Below are 20556 nucleotides of genomic sequence, written 5' to 3' on the forward strand. Positions count from 1 at the left end.
CATACACACTAACACCCAGACCTGTGGCAGTGTTAAACAAAACATCTGTAAAAATGAGAAAAGTATTGTGACAGTTAACTGTAACTTTGTGTGTGGGTCATTAAGAATTGGTTAGGTCCTAATATCCATGTAATCCCTGTTGAACTGATGAATTCAATACAAGGCACTGACACATGTAACTCTCCAAGGGACACTTAAACTAACACCCTGGTCTCTGCTTTTGTGCAGTCAGGGGATCTAGTTCTTGGTTGTTTCGTTCCGGAGGAAACGACCTTTTTTTTTGTTGTCTTTTAAAAGCAGCGTACTCCATGACACTCAGTTCTCTTTGGATTGAACTGTGAGTGCCTCTTCCAGTAAAGCTTCTTCAAATAGGAGGCTGAAAAGATGCAAAACAATTACTTGCACCCTCTTTGCCAATGTTCCCTGACATAATATGCACCTATTTTCAGCATGATGGTGCATGGCAGGGAATTGCACCAGTTAATAGTCTTTTTAGCCACACTAAGGACTGGTTGGCTGTAGGCATGGCAACTATTAGACTCCTCTAGCGCCACCATGAGATTAACATATAAGATGTTGTGTGAATTGTCTTAGCAGCTATTGGATGCATTTCGCTACACACATTCATGTTTCCCACAGGAACAATTGAAATCGTCCCCTGACTTTTCATCTAGAGCCATCATCAGGTCAAAATGTTAATTTGCCCATTGCTTGTTTAATGACCAAATACCTGCAAAACTAATTCTCATTAACGCACATTATCATCAGCCAAAGTTTCACTTTGTGTTTAGTACTAATTAGGAAATTCTACATGCTATGGTGAATGTGGTAAACAATATACCTGCTAAACACCAACATGTTAGCATTGTCATTGTAAGCATGTAAGCATGCTGAGGTTAGCATTTAGCTCAAAGCAGTACCTTATTCACTGTTTTTTAATAATGAGTTATCGGGGAAAAGCCTCCTGTACACCATGAAAGCACTCAGAGAAGGTGAAATGATTGGCTGAGTCATATTACTGTAATGACTTTCAGCAGGGGTCAGCAGTATGGAGCAGGCTTAAGCACAGGTTTTACAAACAGAAGATCCTCCAAAATTACACTGAAATGATTTCTCCTGTGAAGCAAATGAAATCTGAACTTTATTTAGCAGGGAGGGATCTTCATCTTATCATATGTAAACAACATAGGACCAGCAGTGGCTTCATATGTTAGCCTGAACTCCTCCCGGGACCATCTGCCTTCACAAACAGCCTGCAATAAAAACTCCATGGAGGGATTATTTTGCATTACAGGATAAGTGGTACAGCATTTACAACACTTCAAGCTGGCATTGCTCAGGTTGAACAAGACTGTGTGTGAATGCATGTGTGTTTGTTGCACTCCTCCATCTGTGATACAGTAAGGAAAAAGAAAGACAAACCACTTAAACTAAAATTTCCACTTAAAGGTTTTTTGTTATCCCACAACCACAAATGATGAGGTGGTTGTTGGCGTACAAACACACTTTATTTCTTATGTGGATAAATGTAAAACAAGCACAAAAAAAGTACAGCTACATGGCTGTGCAACAGTCTAACCTCAGTTTTTTTCTGTTTTCAGGAGTAAAAACTGAAGACAGGATCTTAGGACTCTGGCGTCACCACCAGCACAACCAGGAACTGAGACAGACACTTGTGACCACACAAAGAAGTTCCACCTGGAGCTCACTCGCGTTCAGCATATCTCCTCTTACATCGAAAATCATGACTGCATAAAATGCACTGCTCAACAAAGTGGCTCAGTTTGAGATGTTAGATGTTTGCACCATTATTCACTATTAACTCTGCAGGTCAGTGGGAGGAGCACAGTCACTGTTATTAATGACTGTGGCACTAGCAGTTTAGCATAATTTGCACTCTCAAGCTAATTAGCTCATCATGCTTAACTGAAAGATTGAATAACAAGGATATCTTGATCACTTATCACCAGGCTCGACATAATTAATAAGCCAAACAAAAACCCTCTTCCTGCTGTAAAGTTAGCTTTTAGCCAAGCAGGCTTTGTTAGCCAAGATGGCTGACCCCTACCAAAACAATATACACCACCAAGGAGGGGGTGATAGGTATGGGACTTACGGAGAAGGCGGTGGCCATGATGGATATGGTTACCAGGCAGACTACCCTCCCCAGGAAGAGGACGCGGCGAGTGACGTGACCGAGGGGCACGATGAAGAGGATCAGATGTACGAAGGAGAATATCAAGGGATACCACATCCTGACGAGGTGAAGGCTGCGCAGAGAGCCGCACGGTGAGATGAAGCGGATTTGTTCTCTTTGTTTGTTCTGGAAATCATTTTTACGTATATCTATAGTGGCATGAATATAAATTATCCTGGCCATTTAAATTAGCACAAAAAACAAGAATGTCTAGCATCTATGTGTAACACAAAAGACAGGTGATATGTTTATAAAACAAAGAACAAACAACATTTTTCTGCACATTTTCTTTTTCATTCTTGATACTCTAAGTTTAATTTGCTGATAACACTAATATAAATGTATTTTTATGTACTTAAGTAGGATTTTGAATGGAGGACGTTTGTACAGACATTGTATTGGCACATGGTGAAGGATCTGGATGTGTACTCCACCAGTGGCTGGCACTTAGAAATGTTGATGTATATTTCCAGGCAGCCATGGTTTCCATTCATTTTGTATAATGCAGACTCTGGTTGAGTTATGTAATCCATCGCAGTGAACACCAAGTCTGCATTAATTTTTGTCAGAGTTGCATTTCTGTTATGAGGTAATGCAGTGCAGACTTTTAAATCAATCTAGACTTTAATTCCACTAACGCACACATATATTAATAACACAAAAATCAGTACAGGGTTGGTGATCACAGTGAATGATTACACATATCAATTATCTACTAACTGTTAATCGATAAAATCATGGTTAAAAAGTGGTGAGGACTGTCGCCTCAGAGTAAGAAGGTCGTGGGCTGGATTTGCGGTCAGAGCTTTCCTGGGTGAAGTTTGCATGTTCTCCCTGTGTTTGCACGGGTTTCTTCTGGGTGCTCCAGTTTCTCCCGCAATCAAAAACAAGTATGTTAGGTTAATTCTCATATCAGTGCCCTTGACCAAGTGGCCTCCCAGCGCCCCTAATACTTAGGATGGGTTAAATGCAGAGAGCCAAGTTCTGTAAGGAGATCAGTCAAGAATAATGTAATTTAAGCTTAAATAATCTGTTGGAAACTACTACTTCTACTACTTTTATTTGAGCTACTTGTTTATGTGTATACACAAATGAATTTCTCTCATCTAAATCTGCACTTTTCTCCATTTTATTCTGGTTCCAGCAGCAGCACCTGAAAGTGTGCGTTGGGTTATGGAGGCATTTGCGCATTCATTATGAATTATTCATGACACTTTGGCAGAGCTCCAAAAGGCAAAACTACACACAATATTACATTTTTCAGTATTTATAAGTCACAAAGTCAAGTTTTAGTTGCATCTTAACCACAACTGATCTCAGGCCAGGTGTACCAAGAGGTCCAAGACTGGATTAAATTAGATGAAAGACGATGACCAGCTACCACTCCTCACTTGTTGTGGAGAAAAAGGGCAAACGAGAAAGACAGCAATGAAAAACTACACAGACTCAGAGTTAAGATACTGTGGCATCAAAACAAAAGATCCTGTCATGACCCGGTAGCAGGTCTGAGGAGAAGCATTGAGGCTATGGACTTATGGACATAGTTTCATCTTATGTGTGCCTTCATTGTTACCAGCGTTATTGTCTTTGATAAAGCTGTGGTGTGCATGGTTGATATAACTGGTGTGATTCTTTCTGTCGTCTAACAGTCTGCTTTTGTTTGGTTTTGTTTTCATCTTGTCTGTGTCACACAGAAGAGAACAAACATGGGACAGTAGTGCAGTCCCAGATTTAAGACTCTCAGAGTATTACAGCATAGAGTTCAACTGTCACACTCCAGTTTCTGTACTTTTAACCATGACTTGATTCTGCACAGTGGCTAGATCAGATTTTTCAGCAATATCAATCCCCTAATCATTTCATCTTCCTGTTTGATCCCTGGAAGTGACAAACAACACCAGAACCAGACATCTGTCAGGCAGAGATGCTCATCAAGCTGTTAAAGGAATCAAAGATTGTTGACGGTGTTAAACATATTCTTTATGGCTTCTTTTTCTCCTTCTGTGTGTCAGGGCTAAAACCCGAGCGGCCGGCAGTGCGGTCTCTGAACTCGAGGAGCTATCTGAACAGTACCAGGACATCATGGAGGACTGTGGCCACGGGAAGTTCCAGTGGACGCTGTTCGTGGTGCTGGGCCTGGCTCTGATGGCAGACGGAGTGGAATGTTTTGTGGTTGCGTTCGTTCTACCGTCTGCAGAGAAAGATCTGTGTCTGTCCAATGCAGAGAAAGGAATGTTGGGTAAGGGCTCCAATGATTTATTGTTGCTTGCAGTGCGGTTTCCTTGTGAGAAGTGTTTTTATGTGCTCGGGTCTGCGCTGCTGTCGGTAGTGGTGTAGTGATGCATCGATTCTCTCTAGTCGGTCTTAGCTTCCCTGAACAGAAGCACAAAGCTGCCTCTATTTTTGATTTGATTTTGATGCGATTTCTATATTCTTCTGAGGGACTGACAGAGAAACACGAGTTGTGATGTGTTTGCCAGAGTTCCTCTGTGTAAAGGAACTCAGATCAGTGCTTTAAACTAGACACAGACAACAGTCACTTGGATCCAAAGCTTGTGTGCCCGACATCTGCCAGATAACATATCAAGACAAGTAGTTTCACACTCAAATCTTAATACCCTCATTTAATCTCACTTATTACCCCCTTAAAATCTTGTTTTTCCCGACCTTGACTGCTTCCTCTCACCTTGCTGGAGTGATCGACAGGTGCATGCCAGTAAACCATGACATCACTTTTGGGTGGGGTTACAGGTGCAACAAAGTGCACTCCCGACCGCACTCAACCACACCCATCAGTGATGCTGGCTGTGGTCAGACGGGCTTTACATTTTTAAATGGAGTGGACAACAAAACACTGCCTTTCAGTCTGGTGTTTGGCTACTCTTTAATATTACTGAAAGATTATGGTCTAACGACACAGGATGTGTTCAGTGTAACATTTGACCGAAAGCAGGATCTTTTGCTAACCTTCACCAAACTGTTACCTAAACCTGACTACACCTGAGACGCAGTCCTGCACTCTGTATGAACACCGTCCACCCCAACCACCTCCCCACGACTGCCATGTGGTACATAAATGTGACCCATCCAACGCTAGAAGAGATGTTGCCAGGGTACATAAGCCAGGCAGCAATTACATTTCCTTTTTGAAAATAATCGCAAAACAAGCAATAAATTAATGTCATTTCGTGGAGACAGGGTTGTGTGATAAGTTCAATTTAATGCGCATTTCCACATCTTTTTATCCACCGCTCTTGCACACTTGCAGTCCACTTTACCATTTATATCAGTGAAACACTTCCTGCACAGATGTTTCAGATGAAAAGCCTTCCAGCAACACAAAGGGGATCATTCCTTCCTTTCCTGGTAGACCTTGAATGTGAGTGTTCACATGCAACCCACTAGGATGAAAGAGCAGAACAAAACCAGCATACAAGAGGTGTTGGGTTTTGTTGACCGTAGCTTGCGATTGATAGAAGCAACAGCAAAGTTTAATTAGCCAAAGGACACTGAGGAGGAAGGAATGAATCGTCCTGTTTGATGGGGAGTGAGCAGTATAAATGGACTTGGTATACTGATCTATATATACTGCTAACTAAAAACGTATGAAGAATATGTTATGTGCAATAATGAAGCTGAGGAGAAAAGGGGGAAAGGAGGAGAGGGGGAAGATGACAAAACAGGAAAGGAGGGAAGGAAAAGGAAGGACGTTGAGGAAGGCAAAGAGAGATCAGAAGAGATGGAAAGGAGAAGATGGGGAAGGAAAAAGAGAACATGGAGAGAGAGAGAGAAAAGAGAAAGAGGGAAGAAAATAGCAGTGTGTGTGTGTGTGTGTGTGTGTGTGTCAACAACATTCCCAATTAACAATATTTTTTTGAGATATATGTGTGTATTTTCTACAACTGAAAGTCACATGAAACAGAGTGTAATTTAAAGAGGGGACCTTTATTGACCTCTGCTGGTGATCAGAGGAAACAGTGACATGAACACACATTAGCTGCGATGTTAGCTGCCTGTACATCTGGTGCTGGGCAGTCCTTCTTTGTGTTTACAATCAGCAGTCTTTCCAAAACCTTCCCTCCCCGTCTGCAACCAGCAGACCCAGCACCAGACAGGGTGGTGGCTGCAGCAGAGAGACAAATCAAGGATACTTTGCTCCCAACTTTCTCTCCTTTGTTACCATCTGTCCATCAGATTAGGGGGCGACCCTCATCTAATATGCTTTCTGGGGTTTTTTTCCCCTCCTCCTTTTCCATCTGTGTGTCCATCTCATTTTCTTACTGCTCAGGCAGATGGAGACTCAGCAGCATCAACTGAAGCCTTTTACAGACACAGACACACGCACACACAGACACACGCACACACACACACACACACACACACAATTTGTGGCTAACTGTTCACAGTCACAAGATTAAGAAACTGAATGGATTTGAACAAGTTTCTGAAGTGCTGAGGAAAAAAGCAGACTTACAGACTGATAAATTATGCTCTCAAATATTAAATACATGGTGCGTTGGATTGATCTGCGTTCCTGTCTATCTCTCCTGTTTTTTTCCCCTCTGCCTCCACTCTCTCCCTGTTTCTTCTCCTCCTCCTACACCTCCTCCCTTCCTGGTTGGTTCTTCTGCTGTCCCACACTTCCTCCATTCTCCCACCTTACCCCAGTTTGGTTCAGAGCTGTGTTTTCAACAAGACTGAGTGTCTGTGTTGGTGTTCTGAGTCAGCAGACACAGCCAGAGTCATCGATACTCTCTGTCCTGACCTTGGAAAGAGCCGTACTGCATTTCAGTGATGCCCCGTATTTCAGCAACAGAGTTTGAAAATAGATCTGCATCATAGCTGTTCTTACTAGTGCTAGGGTAAGGAGTCGCATTTTGTTGTACTGAAAGTCTTCATGTGTATGTATATAAAATCATGTTTTTTGTACAGTTTTTGCAGATGGGGTTTATAATTTGAGACTTAATATGATTTGTCACACAGGCAGCTCTGTATCTGCATACTGAGGTGTAATGCTGCCAGTTACTGTAGGGTTATACTTTGTGGAGACAGAAAAACGCAGCTCATTTCAAACTGGAAAAGACAAACAGTAAGATAAACGGCAGACATGTTGAGCCACCACATCACTCTGGAAGTTGTTCCAGAGATAAAAAAGCTGATTTGGACGAGCTGCTGCAAATGCATGGTTGTAAAGTGAAATTCTTGACTTTGTACAGGCAACTGAAGGTTTGGCTGTTACAAGTTACTTCACTGACAGAACATGGTTGTGGAGGCCAGTGCAGTGGCAAACAGCCTGGATCATGTGTAGACTCGTATGAGTGTATGAGGCAGGATGGAACTAAAAAAGAAAAATGGAAGCTAAGTTAGCAAATCCTCAGTAGGTAGCTTTGAAGAGGAACACACTCCCTTCATTAGCTTCACCATCAATTAGCTTGCAGCTGACATGAAAGAGGTAATATGATATAACGATAGCCCTATCACCGTGTTTATGAGGTTTTGGACCAACCACAATGTACAAGGATTGAAAAAGCAAAAGAAAGGTGGTGCTTGAATCCTCAAAAAAGTCTAATTATCGTGCTCCTTGATGTGACTGATCACACAGGCAATCTCTCTGTCTCTGTCTCTGTGCAGGTCTGATGGTCTTCCTGAGCATGATGGTGGGAGCTTTCCTGTGGGGTGGCCTGGCAGACAAAGTTGGCCGTCGGCGTTGTCTGATTGTGGCATTAGCTATAAACTGTATCTTTGCCTTCCTGTCCTCCTTCGCCCAGGACTACGGCTTCTTCCTCTTCTTCAGGCTGCTGTCTGGCATCGGGTAACGCTTATAGACACACACTCTATTCCTTTTAGTCAGTTTGTGAACAGTTCTCTGCGCTGTGCGCTGCCATTATCATAGCTTCCTCTTGGAGCCATGCTGCTTACAGTCTGGCACCTGGACGGTACCTTTTTATAAAGTCTCAACCTCACCTGTGTGCTGTTATTTGCTGGGGGCTGCACACTCACTTCCCAAAGCCAACCCAGAAACATCCCAACCACAGCAAAATAAGAAAATAGAGGAAGAGGGCAACCGATTCTAGTGGGTCTGAAGTGATGATGGAAAGGGATTCTTTTTTTTTTTTTCATATCATATGAATTATAATCAGGAATTTTCTGTATCATAAGGAAAACAAATCTATATATATCTATATAACATTATAAAGCAATGCATGTTCATAAAATGTGTTGGTTATTTTTTTTAAATGCATCATAAATCTGTATCCATATAATTCATATAAGAAATATGCTTAAAAGAAAATCATTACTCATTTCTTAACTCATCACACAACAAATCAAGCTCCACACAATCCATATGCGGAGCCCGGTTAGTGTTTCATTGCAGAGGCACAGCAGCGTGTTCCATCTCAGAATAACTGTCGTCCACAGGGAGCCGCGCTGACTCAGAAAGGAGGTCACATACCGAGCACGGCGCAGTGAATGTGATGCACACTCACAGCTTGCACCGCAACAATGCTTGCCCCATATGTAGATAGAATCTGTCATGCATACCCTCTCTGCTGCAAATACCTGCACCAACATGTAGTGATATTAATGCTTTTTGGTCTATTTGTGACATGTGATATGAATAAACATAACCCTTTGCTTTCCCTGATAAAGTATCTTAACTTTGCTTTGTGATTTTCTGTTTTCGTTTGCCACTTAAAGCTTTTTTTTTCTGGCTCAGTGGTCAGTGAATCTCAAAGGGGACAACTTTAATAGATCCCCCTTTAAAAAAAATGGTTCATGCTGATTTTGTGGTTGTGTTTTTAAATTGTTAGCTATAACTACTATAACTCTCTGTTTCCTTATTTTCCCATCGTCACTCTCTCCTCTCAGAATTGGCGGCACGGTGCCGATTGTGTACTCGTACTTCTCTGAGTTTCTTCAGATGGACAAGAGGGGCGAGCATCTGTCCTGGCTTTGTATGTTCTGGATGATCGGTGGGATCTATGCCTCATTCACTGCCTGGGGGGTCATACCCAGATATGGTAAGAACTTAAATATCGACAGTCCACAATCAAATGGGTGTGTGTGTTGGTGGGTGGTGTGGGGTCAGGGAGGTGCTCCTGTTGTGCCACATGATATCTGTGATATCAGTACACGGTTCTGGTAACCTCACACAGCTCCCTGCATCAACGTTGTGTGTGTGTGTGTGTGTGTGTGTATGTGTGTGCGTGCGTGTACAGGCTGGGGGTTCAGTATGGGCACAGAGTTCCAGTTCCACAGCTGGCGGGTGTTTGTCCTGGTCGCTGCTCTTCCTGCTATTGCCTCTCTGGTCGGACTCACCTTCATGCCTGAGAGCCCCCGCTTCCTGCTGGAGGTGAGACTGCAGACATGTTTACATTGACCATCTACTGCAACACTTTGTGGATGCAGTGAAGGATCAGCAGGTCACAGTTCAAATGGTCCTTTGGGCGTCATTAAACCTGAAGCTCCCTTACTCAATAATGTGAGACCATTAAATTACCTGTGATTCCAACCAGGAACATGGGACCTCTATGAAGCTAAACAAATTAACGATGCATTACACATTTATATTTATTTATGGATTTAATCTTTGGAGTGTACCATGTTGCTAATTAGTTGCAACGTTTTTTTACCCCCATACTACAGAATTGTTTTATATGGCTGCTTACATGTTTGATGTCTGTGTTTGTGTTGAGCAGAATGCCAAGCATGATGAGGCGTGGATGATCCTGAAGCAGGTCCATGACACCAACTGGAGGGCCAAGGGACAGCCAGAAAAAGTCTTCACTGTGAGTGCATGTAGCTGCCCAATATAACAAATATACTATGCAGATATGAACAAATGTGAAATGAGTACATACATTTTTTCCAGTAATATCCATGAAAACACTCAAACTGCTGCGCTCCTGTCAGATTTACAGTACAGTACCCCAATGTGTTTTCGCTCAGAGCTCCCTGTGTAGTCATTGCACAGTTAACTTTCTAAAGAAGCTTGGTAAATAATGGACTGTACTGTAAATCCCACAGGATGAAAATTCAAGGTTCGGCCTGAAACTGTTGACAGTGTGCAGGCCGGCTAGATGTGAACGTAGATATGTTGTTTACTTGCCTTTGCCTGGAAGGTGTTGACACACACCTCCTTAGAACCTAAACCAAAGTGATCAGATTAAGAAATTTAATGAGTTAACATGACTAGAAACATGCTTTAGCATCAGACAGGGAGTGTGAAATACTGGCATACATTAGCTGTACCTTTTGCACAGATGTGCAGTGCAGACAGGATCACAGGCAGCCCATTTGACAGATGTTTATGTCATCCATTTTTGGGGGGGTTGCAGCTGTTCCCTAAAAGCATTGAATAGTTATTTGCTTTCTTGCCAAGGAGATCCATACCATCTCATATCTGCCCATTTAATTAGAAGTTATCTTAGCTTAGCATAAAGACTGAAAACAGGGGGAAGTTACCATGACTCCATGGCACCTCTAAAGGTCAGTAGTTGACACAGTATATACTGTTTTTTTTAATCTGTGGAAGAATTAGAGTGTAAGAACAGCTTGTTGTTATGTGCAGGACTGTCTCTTGACTGTCACAACTGGTTATGAGAAATAAAAACACAATGAGTCACTCAGTTTTCCTGATTGAGGCGTCGCTGCACGTGGGCTCTCATTGTATTCCACTCAGGGCTGTCTGACACCTAGTGGTATAACTTGGTATTACCAGTCCAATCTGGTATTTTGCTACTGATATCAAACCAGTTTTGCTTATATGCACGCTGGTAAGTGTCCAGGTTGCCACCTTCAGACTCTGTGAGTGGCTCAACCGGACCAAAACTTGGACAAAGACCAGATAGTCTTTTAAACTGTATTCTATCTTTTCAGGTGACTCACATCAAGGCTCCAAAGACAGCAGAGGATGAGTTTATTGAGATTCAGACTGCAACAGGAACAGCTGCCCAACGCTGGGCTGTACGCTCACTCACACTCTGCAAACTGGTACGTAGTATCACACCCACTACAGGAACAGACTGCAGCCGGCAACATGTCGGCTCAGTGTTGTAGGATAAATGAATATTTAAATTAGAATCTGCATAACTGTAAAACATGGCCTTTGCTTGGAACTACATTGTGAAGAGTGAGCATATAGTCAGTAGCACTTAATATAGATGCTCCTGGTTTGTAATTCAGGTCTTTGAATGCATGTTTGTCCCAGGTGTTGAGGAACGTAGCATCTCTCCTATCTGCAGAACTGAGGTTTGCTACGCTCTTCATGGCCATCATCTGGTTCTGCATGGCTTTCAGGTGAGTTCACAGTGTCATGTATGGCACCATCGTCTGGGTTAATAAGGAACAGTGACAGAAATCATGGGGAGAAAGAAGAATTTGACAACTGACTTCAGGCCAGAGTTAAACCAGGAATGTTGCAAGTACCTGACACATGTCTCAGATTGCTGGTCCACTCAGGACACACCAAAGAGCAAGGCCAATTAAAAAAATACAACCAAAGGGTCAGGAGTCTAATCTCTAGTGTAATGAGGAGGCTGCAGTCTTTCTGTTTGGGCTGCAGTTGCACTCTGGTTGTTTTATACACCTCCTGTTGACTCAGTCCTCTCTCAATCTACCTTTTTCTCACAGTTACTATGGTCTGTCTGTTTGGTTCCCTGACATGATCAAACACCTTCAGTACGAGGAGTACCAGTCCAAGGTCAAGGTAAGGTGACCAAAAATCCATGCAACACATAGCAGCACAGATCATTTTGTCCTGCTTTGGTGAGATTTCAACCTCAGCTAATAAGCATATTCATGATTTTTATACTGACATCGCTTAAAAACACCTGCACAGAAAATCAATTAATGCTACTTTGTCTCTGCTCAGGTGTTCCATAAAGAGCGAGTAGAGAAATTCCATTTTAACTTTTCTTTGGAGAACCAGATCCATAAAGAAGGAGAATACATCCAGGACAAGTAAGTCTCACTGTGTCACCTTCTGGACACAGAGCAAACAGGTTTACTTGAGGTATTTGAGGTTCTTTGAGGTATATATGCAGTACATGTACTGCACTTAAATATTCCTCAGTTTATTATTTTTTTATTAGGTCTATCAATCATTTCACTCTCAGTTACGTCGTTATCAGAAACTGTGGTTTGCACGCTGTGTTTTGTTGTGCGTGACGCTCTGGAATCGACGAAACATGTCTGCAGGTAATCACTTGGTTGCATATGCTAATGGTGAGAACAGATAAACGTTGAATTACACTGTGAAGACAGTTAATCTTGGAAGGTTTATGAATGCTTCACGCTTTCAATCACTCTTTTCAGATATTACCAACAGCATACTTTTATTTTGTATACATGCCTATGCCAGAGGTTTACTATCCATGTGGGTGAAGTCAGTAAAGATAAAGCTCCTGATTTTGTTACATACAAAGGACATAGAAGGTCTTATGCACGCAAACCATCCTTTGTTGGGTTCTTAGCCCACTTTTTCTCAACTTCACGTGCCTTCTTTTGCACTTAGAGTGCACGGCCTCTGCAGTCGCATGCACTTTGTGGCCAGTTGAATCTCACATTGAACTGGGAGGAAACTTCGGAACTTCACGTCGCTATTTGGTGCTAAAACAAAATGATGGAGTTTATCTTCAAGGATGCTTCACCTCTGCATGAGAAAGTTTTCAGTGCAGATATACAGTATGTTGCGCTACTGTATATTATTTAACTTCTATGATTTTCACAGAATTAAAACAGACAGAATGGATTCTAACCTTCATTTTGACATGAATAGTATGATTAACAGGCTTCCACTGAATATATAATATTGCCATGGATATTATTATCAGTGGTGGCCATCTTGGATTTATCACAGTTGAGTCCATCCTGTCTATTCTGATTCTGTGCTGCCACAACAATAGAAGTGAGAGTCCATGTTTTCTTTGTCTGTTGGTTTGTGTGTGTGTCCCATCCCATCCCCATAGGTTCATCAGTATAGAGATGAAGTCAGTAAAGTTTGAGGACTCACTGTTTGAAGACTGTAGCTTTGAGGACGTCAAGTTCACAGACACAATATTTGAGAACTGCACCTTCCGCTTCACTGTCTTCTCTAACACAGGTAGGTTCAGCTGGAGCAGGTGCTTGAAATGATCAGTTACTGCAGTGCAGAACATAAGAGGTTAAATATGAGGTTTGTTAAAAGCTTTGCTCACAGGAACAAATGCCAGCCCGTCAGTGCCCTCTGGACCACACTTCAACAAAAAACATTTTCATTGGCTCCATCTTCACCTCGTTTGGTAATAAGTGGGCTTCCAATGTGGTCACGGTGGAAAACAAGCAGGCCCCATGTCAGCCATTATTCTCTCTCATTACTGCCAGTTGTCAACAGAGTAGTTAGGAGTCATAACCAAAGGTCACATTGTCCACATGTGTTTAACCACTGGAAATTAGAGAGGTTAAACACATATTTGCAATGCTCCCAAGCTACTCAATATTAAACATGATATGAAAGTCTTTCACCATGAGACATGTCATATTGGCAGCACTGCATTGCAAAGCCACAATGCTTGTTATCCATAACCTATTCCAGTAATGGGCTGATTAGGTAATGTAGTGTTTAGTCGCATAATTTACTTCTCCAAAAAAGGTCTTTCTACTAACTTTTCTAATAAGGCAGTCTTGTAATGGGTTTATAGGTTGTGACTAATGGCTCTATAGATGGTTAATAGTTAAACTAATTAGAGTTGACTGACTAACTAACTAATTAGTTTACTGAATAGATCCCTTACAAGGCATTTACAAGAACCAGCTTGGATAAAAAGAAAATTGTTTGTCTTTGTTGTTCTTTAATTCATCAGAAAGGCTCTTCTAGTTGAACTTCTTACCTTCTGGTCTGGAAAAGGGCTGTGGTGTATCCAGACCACAATAAATGTATCAGTAGCTTAATAAGATTTGAAATGTTGTTTAATAAGCTGCTTTGATTGCACATTTTCAAGACCATTTCATCGGCATTAAAGCTGTACAGTCTATATAGTTGCCACTGACTAGCTCGTTATAAATGGTGCCCTAATAAAAGGTTGGACCAACCTTTCTTGGTCTGATATTGTAATTACTATTTCAATGAATGATAGTTTTGTGGATGACAAAGAAACCTTTATTGTAAATCTTTCCCTCGGGTTGAGCATCGTTCTCCAGGCTGTCTGGTTCCAAACCCCAATCCAGAATTTATGTGAAAGTGTTCCACCAACACTGTCCAGCTGTTTGCTCCAATAGTGCGTGCTTCTTTTAGAAATGTACTGCCACGTGTGTAATTAGGTAGAGAATGCCAGTTCAATACTAACTGCAGTCCCAAGTGATCAAAGTGTATATGATATCCTTTAAAAGGCTTCATGGTAGAAAATATTGAACAATACAACACATTGATCTTTTGTACTTCTTTTATTTAATGTGTAAAGGGAAGCATCTAGCATGACCCAATGCCACATACCGCAGCATTTATAGTCTATAATTCAACAATTAAGCAATTTCAGTTATGCAGTTTCACTGATTTTGATTTCCACGGATCACCAGCTGACCCTCTTCCGTAAACTCCATGTTATGTTTCATTGTTCTCCTGTTCTCTGCAGACGTGTGGGAGGAGAAGTTTATCAACTGTAGGCTGGAGAACACCACCTTTGAGCACAACAAACACGGCTGTCACCTGGACACTGTTGAGGAGAACGACGTTCTTATTTACCTGGTCAGCTTCCTGGGCAGTCTGGCTGTGTTGCCAGGCAACATCATCTCAGCTCTCTTCATGGAGAAGATCGGCAGGGTCAAGATCATAGGTGATATTTTTTTTAACCTTTACTCTGATGGTTTAAATCTTCCATATGGATAGCGTGATATAATAATGTCATGAATGTCTGAAACTCACAAAGGACAGTTCACCCCAGTCTTTTGCAGTCTAAATGGATTGGCATGCTTTCTAAAATGTCACGTATGCTTCAGCTGCATCCCACACACTGTATCCAGAACAGCATCGACAGTCCATACACAGTAGCAAGTGAGGCTTAGTGATGATGCTACTTTGGTAGAATGACCAATTCAACCACAAGTAAACTCCCACATAAGAACACTGCATCCTCTGTGCCTTTTACAGTGGATTAAATAATACATGTTCATGGATAAGATATTGAAGCATCAATGAATATGGAAAACTTCAAAATTAAAAAGTTTTGCACCTCCCAGATATCAGCAGCCAGTCAAACAGTGTGGGCTAGTTTCCTAATTGATGGCGGTGGTTGTAGTGGTTTTCTCTTCAAGGTGTTTTTTTTTTTCTTTTGAGCTCAGTCATGTTGGTTGTTGCTGCTTTTCCAGCCCAATCCATTTTTATTTTTATTTTTATTTTTTTGGCACCAGTGCAGAAAAATGATCTGTGTTATCTAAGTATACAGTGAGAGACTGCAGGATTCAACAATAGGATTTCTGTGATCCCCTCAGGTGGATCCATGCTCATTTCAGCAGGCTGCACCTTCTTCCTGTTTCTGAGCTTCAGCCAATCAGCAATCATTGCCCTCCAGTGTCTGTTCTGTGGTGTCAGTGTAGCTGCATGGAACGGCATTGAGGTGGTGACTGTGGAACTGTACCCTACATCGAAAAGGTACCACGTGTCCAATGAAGATACGATAAAACAACTGTGCTGAACAGTTCTGCTTAGTGTGCAAATTTATTGTACAAATATTGTCAAGCAGACAAAAATGCTAACAGTTAAAGATCTTCAGTCAAAGTACGGTTTCAGTGCATTGCTCGTCTAAAGCCCGTGTCTCGTCTCTGTGTCTCTCAGGGCCACAGCGTTCGGCGTGCTGAACGCTCTGTGTAAGCTGGCGGCGGTGCTCGGCAGCTCTATCTTCAGCAGCTTTGTGGGCGTCACCAAAGCCGTCCCCATCCTGCTGTCCTTCGCTGCGCTGGTGTGTGGCGGCCTGGTGGCCCTCAGACTACCTGACACGCGAGAGAAAATCCTGCAGTGAGGGCGTTTGAGGTGGACGGGGAAGGGGGGGCATCGTCAGGGGAGGGAGAGGCCGAAACATCTGCTCAATTTTGGAAGCTGTTTAATTGATTTTGACTTCACTCTGCATTTGAAAGAAAGCAAGAATGGAAATAACTCTCATTTTTTGCATGTGAACCATTTTCATGTTGTGCTTTGATGGCAGGCAGACGGGTTAAGGTGTGCACAAGTTTTGGTGTTAAAAAATGAGGCTAAAACTGAGAGAACATGTTTATTTCTGTCCAAAAAAGTGTGATCCCTCAGTAATGCAGCAGATCTATTAAGACACACTGGATTTACTATTGATGATACGAGTGAGTAATAATGTTAATCTAACTGGCTTTCATATCTTCTGCTTCTTGACTGTCTACCAGTAATTCCATGCATGATGGGGAATAATGTCAGACGCTATCCAAATGTTTTCTGTGACGGGCACTTTTTTAGGCTTTATTATAGCAAATAATCGCCTTTGTGTTTAAATTGTGAAAGAGACTTTCTGAAGTTCAAGTCTTTAAATTTCCCTCTGCTTTGTGCGCCACTGTCCAATTGTCAACAATGATTCCCTTGTCTTGTGCTATTACAGACGTCTTATAGTTATGCCTCTGTCTTAGTCACATATCAGGATACTGTACCTGTCTGTACCTGTGGTCTGTGTACAAGATCAACTCAAAATTGTCACAGAGGATATATTCTTCAATGACCTGGTAAATTCGAGGATAGGAGGAGTCATGGATAAATCCTTTTTTTGGCAATATTTGCAGAAGCAGCATTGCAGGGAGAGGTATTTTTAGTTGAGCACTTCATAGCCTTCTATAGCTAATAAATCTTGATACAGTATATGATGTTTTTACCCACATAGTTCTCATAGCATCGGTTACCTACCATTAGCAATTTAGGACATACAACATTGGGCGGCACTCATTGCACTGTTACATTTACTGTATGTTCCACTCAGAAAGTGGAAGTTAGTTAGCCTGAAGTGCTAGCATTAGCTCTGATTCCCAAAAGACATGACTTTTTGTTCATGTTATTTCAACACCTGCTGAGACGTAGGCAGCTCTCTGACACACTCAGCGCTGTGTTCCTCCTGCACTACAGAAAAGAGGCGTCTTACTAGCGTTAGCTGTCGTTCTTTAACGGGTCCAGCTGTGGTCTGTGGCGCAGACGTCATGACTCACAGCAGCAGGTGGTCCTGTAACACCATCACTGCATTACCTGTCACTTGAATCACGTCACACGTTGGGAACGTTGGGAGTGCTGAAAACTCGGACCGGCCTAAGCAGCAGATAACTATTCTCAGCGAGCTGACCACCCACACAGATACTGAACCAATCAAATTACAGTACTGTCATCGTCAGTCTGCACCACCTCACATCCCCTGGAGATCACTAATGAAATAAACACATCTTAAATGTCTTCTTTTTGATAATTACAGTGTTAACAAACAAGTACACAACTGAAAACAGACATCAACAGCAAGTTCTCTTAATTTTAGTTAGAATTTAACTTTGTGCAACTTAATCCTTCAAAAAATGTTTTTCGAAATACTTTTTGCAACTAGAAACCTCAGAATGAACTAAAAGTTGGGTCACTGAGAAATAACCCCATCTTTAACTCCTGCTCCTTAATGTCCTCCTGCCGTCAGCACAGGGAAAATGTGCATTTTGGATGGGTGTATTTTCAGGAACAGATGACAGTGTTCATGTTGCTCTCTTTCTCTCTCCTTTTTAATCACCGTATTCTTTTCACCTTCCTTCTCATTTTTCCACTCATACTTCTTCTGGGCCAAAATGAGTAATTGCATTATTGCACCATCTCGTGGAAGAAACTGAAAGCCACGAACTTCCTGTTCATGTACATCAGAAATCCTGCAGTGGGACCACACACTGGCTTCCCTGCATTCAAATCGATAATCACGTTGTTGTGAAAATGATGGTATATCGACTTCCTGCAGCCATAACTGCCATTTGTTATTTAGGTGGGGGACACAAAATTGACTGATGGAAGTAAAATGAAGTCAAATAACATAAAATAAATGTTGGAAAATTGTAATAAACTGAACAAGAAAACTTATTCTTAATGTTTATCTTAATAATCTTATCTTAATCTTAATATTTAACAAAGACTTGTGAAACTGTTACAAGGGCTAAGTATTTTCTAAACTCAAGCTGGATCAACAGCATCCATACACTGATGTTGTGTCAGCTTTGTCACTTCAGTTTCAAACCTCAAGCCACAAGCAAATGTTTGTGCACGGGTGTCTGGAGTTTGGGAATGACAGCAACAGTACAAATGACTCGCAGTTACAGTGATTAATGAAAGTTTTAGTGACTGATTAAGCAATTTATAGACTAAAAACAGCAAACCGTTCTGTGTTATGCATCATTTTAAATCAGTATCATTTGATACTTTCAGATCATACAAAATAATCAGCTGGAACCAACATGTGATGAGTTGTAAATCTGTTTGCCATTTCATAAAGTAACTTAAAAAAAACAAAAGATGGATAAATCAATAAGAAAATAGTGAGAAAATAAAACATTTGTAGCAAAGCAAGAATAAAGTAAAACAATGATTCAAAGTGTTGTACCTCACATAGTAATTAATGGCAGTTTCACTACACGAGATGATTGAAAGACAGTTTGTGTGCATTTGTGTCAAATACACATACAGCTAAAAAAAACAATTCACAGTCATCTTCATCACAGCTTTGATCAGATACGACATCATTGTATGACGGTGCTTTTCATTCCTCTCGTTTCTTCCTTTGTTGCCCCCGGCAGTGAGGCTTTGTCCTCTTTATTAGCACTCAGCAGTGAAGTACTGGTGTGTGGATGGTGGATTTGTTACCTTATTTTTGCACAGTTTGATGTTGAATATGTATTTATTGCAGATACTTTTGTGCAGTGACTGGTTGTAAATGACTGCATGTCTGTCTAATGTTTTCACTCTGTTTCGATGTGTCTTCGACATAATGCGTGAGTTTAAAATGGTCTCACAGAAAGAAAGAACCAGCAGCACCTGCATAGTGTTTAATATAAATGATCACCGCTTGGATTTGCAGATGAGATATTGTTTCAGCAGTGGGAAGCTTCTGCATGTCTGTGTTCAAGGTCTTCCACAAATGCTTGTTGTCTGAACTGAGGATGTTCTGCTGCTGATCGGGTGACACAGGTCAAAACTTCCAGCTTCCTCATCAAACTCCGGCTGTGACCTTGAAGCTGAAAATCTTAACTGTGTCTAAACGTAGGATGAGAAACTCCTTTCATACACTGTCGCTTCATCATACTTTACCATGACTACTTAATTTTTATGAAATACTCATTCATTAGCTGTTTCAGTGGCATTTCTTTTATTAATGAGGAGGAAAAAAAATAGAAAAGAAACAAGAGCTTTGGTTGTTGTGTATGGTGATCGATTCTCTCCTCAAACACATACATGGAGGCTTTGGTTCGAATTGGGAATGTGAGAAGTTTTTGGTACCAGCAGATACAGTACATGAAAAATAACCTTTTCTACAGTATCATGCAAAAGCAGGCAAAATTCAAAATGTCCCTTTAATAAAAGTTAATGGCAATAATACAGGAAAATTACACAAGAAAATCAGTGCTCGCAACATTATGTCTTCTTACACAAAATGTATTTAAAATCTCTCGTTTAGCAGGAAGTGTCAGGGACTAACAGCACACAGTTTACCGACGCATCTGTTTGTAGCTGCTGGTGACGCTGAAGCTGATCCTGTGAAAAGCATTTGCACCGTGTGAGTTTTCCTGCTGAGGCTCAGATTCGGCCATCCCAGACCTGAGAGATGTGATGCTGCATCACTTTTGACGAAAGCTTTTCTGCAGCCATCACACTTTGTGTCACAGCGCCATTAGGATTTTCATTTGACTCGGCCCTTATACATGCAATGATCCTCTAGAGATCATGTATAACATCTATGAAGTGTCAGTGGTAATGCTTGTTTTTGTTTGATGTACAGTGTTACTATGGTTCCAATAATAACAGTGAAATTGCTTTTGAATGCAGCGTGTCCTCTTTTTAAATCTCGTCTTTCTTTGTTTGGACCTGTGTCTGACATTGCTGTAAAGCAGAGATAAAAAGCCATAATGTGTTCTTTGTTTGAATATTTTGTATTTTCAATCACTGTCTTTCGTTTCATTGGCGGAGGAGAATTTCTGCCATGCAACATGTTTTACTGTTTCATTACGTTTCTGTGTGTATTTGTGGCTGTGACAAATCAGACTAATAAACTGAGTTCATCACTGCGCAACGTTTCTGATGAAATACATCACGTGTTCAGCTGCATTTTGAAGGGAGGTCAAGGGCGGAAAAATCTAATCATGGC

At 41.4% G+C, this 20556-nt stretch overlaps 1 protein-coding gene across 1 annotated transcript; it reads left to right on the plus strand.

The window, feature by feature from the left end:
- Window positions 1-2053: 2053 nt before the first annotated feature.
- LOC121608013 (synaptic vesicle glycoprotein 2B-like) lies at window positions 2054-16191 on the plus strand. Its single transcript, XM_041939103.1, has 14 exons — window positions 2054-2289; window positions 4210-4436; window positions 7829-8009; window positions 9068-9219; window positions 9418-9551; window positions 9898-9987; window positions 11078-11191; window positions 11409-11497; window positions 11831-11906; window positions 12072-12160; window positions 13168-13301; window positions 14809-15009; window positions 15665-15824; window positions 16008-16191. Exons 1-14 carry the CDS (start codon window positions 2054-2056, stop codon window positions 16189-16191), a joined length of 2067 nt encoding a protein of 688 aa, XP_041795037.1.
- The last annotated feature ends 4365 nt before the right edge of the window (window positions 16192-20556 follow it).

This window comes from Chelmon rostratus, chromosome 6, assembly GCF_017976325.1.
Source record: "Chelmon rostratus isolate fCheRos1 chromosome 6, fCheRos1.pri, whole genome shotgun sequence".
In the NCBI taxonomy this organism is placed as follows: domain Eukaryota; kingdom Metazoa; phylum Chordata; class Actinopteri; order Chaetodontiformes; family Chaetodontidae; genus Chelmon; species Chelmon rostratus.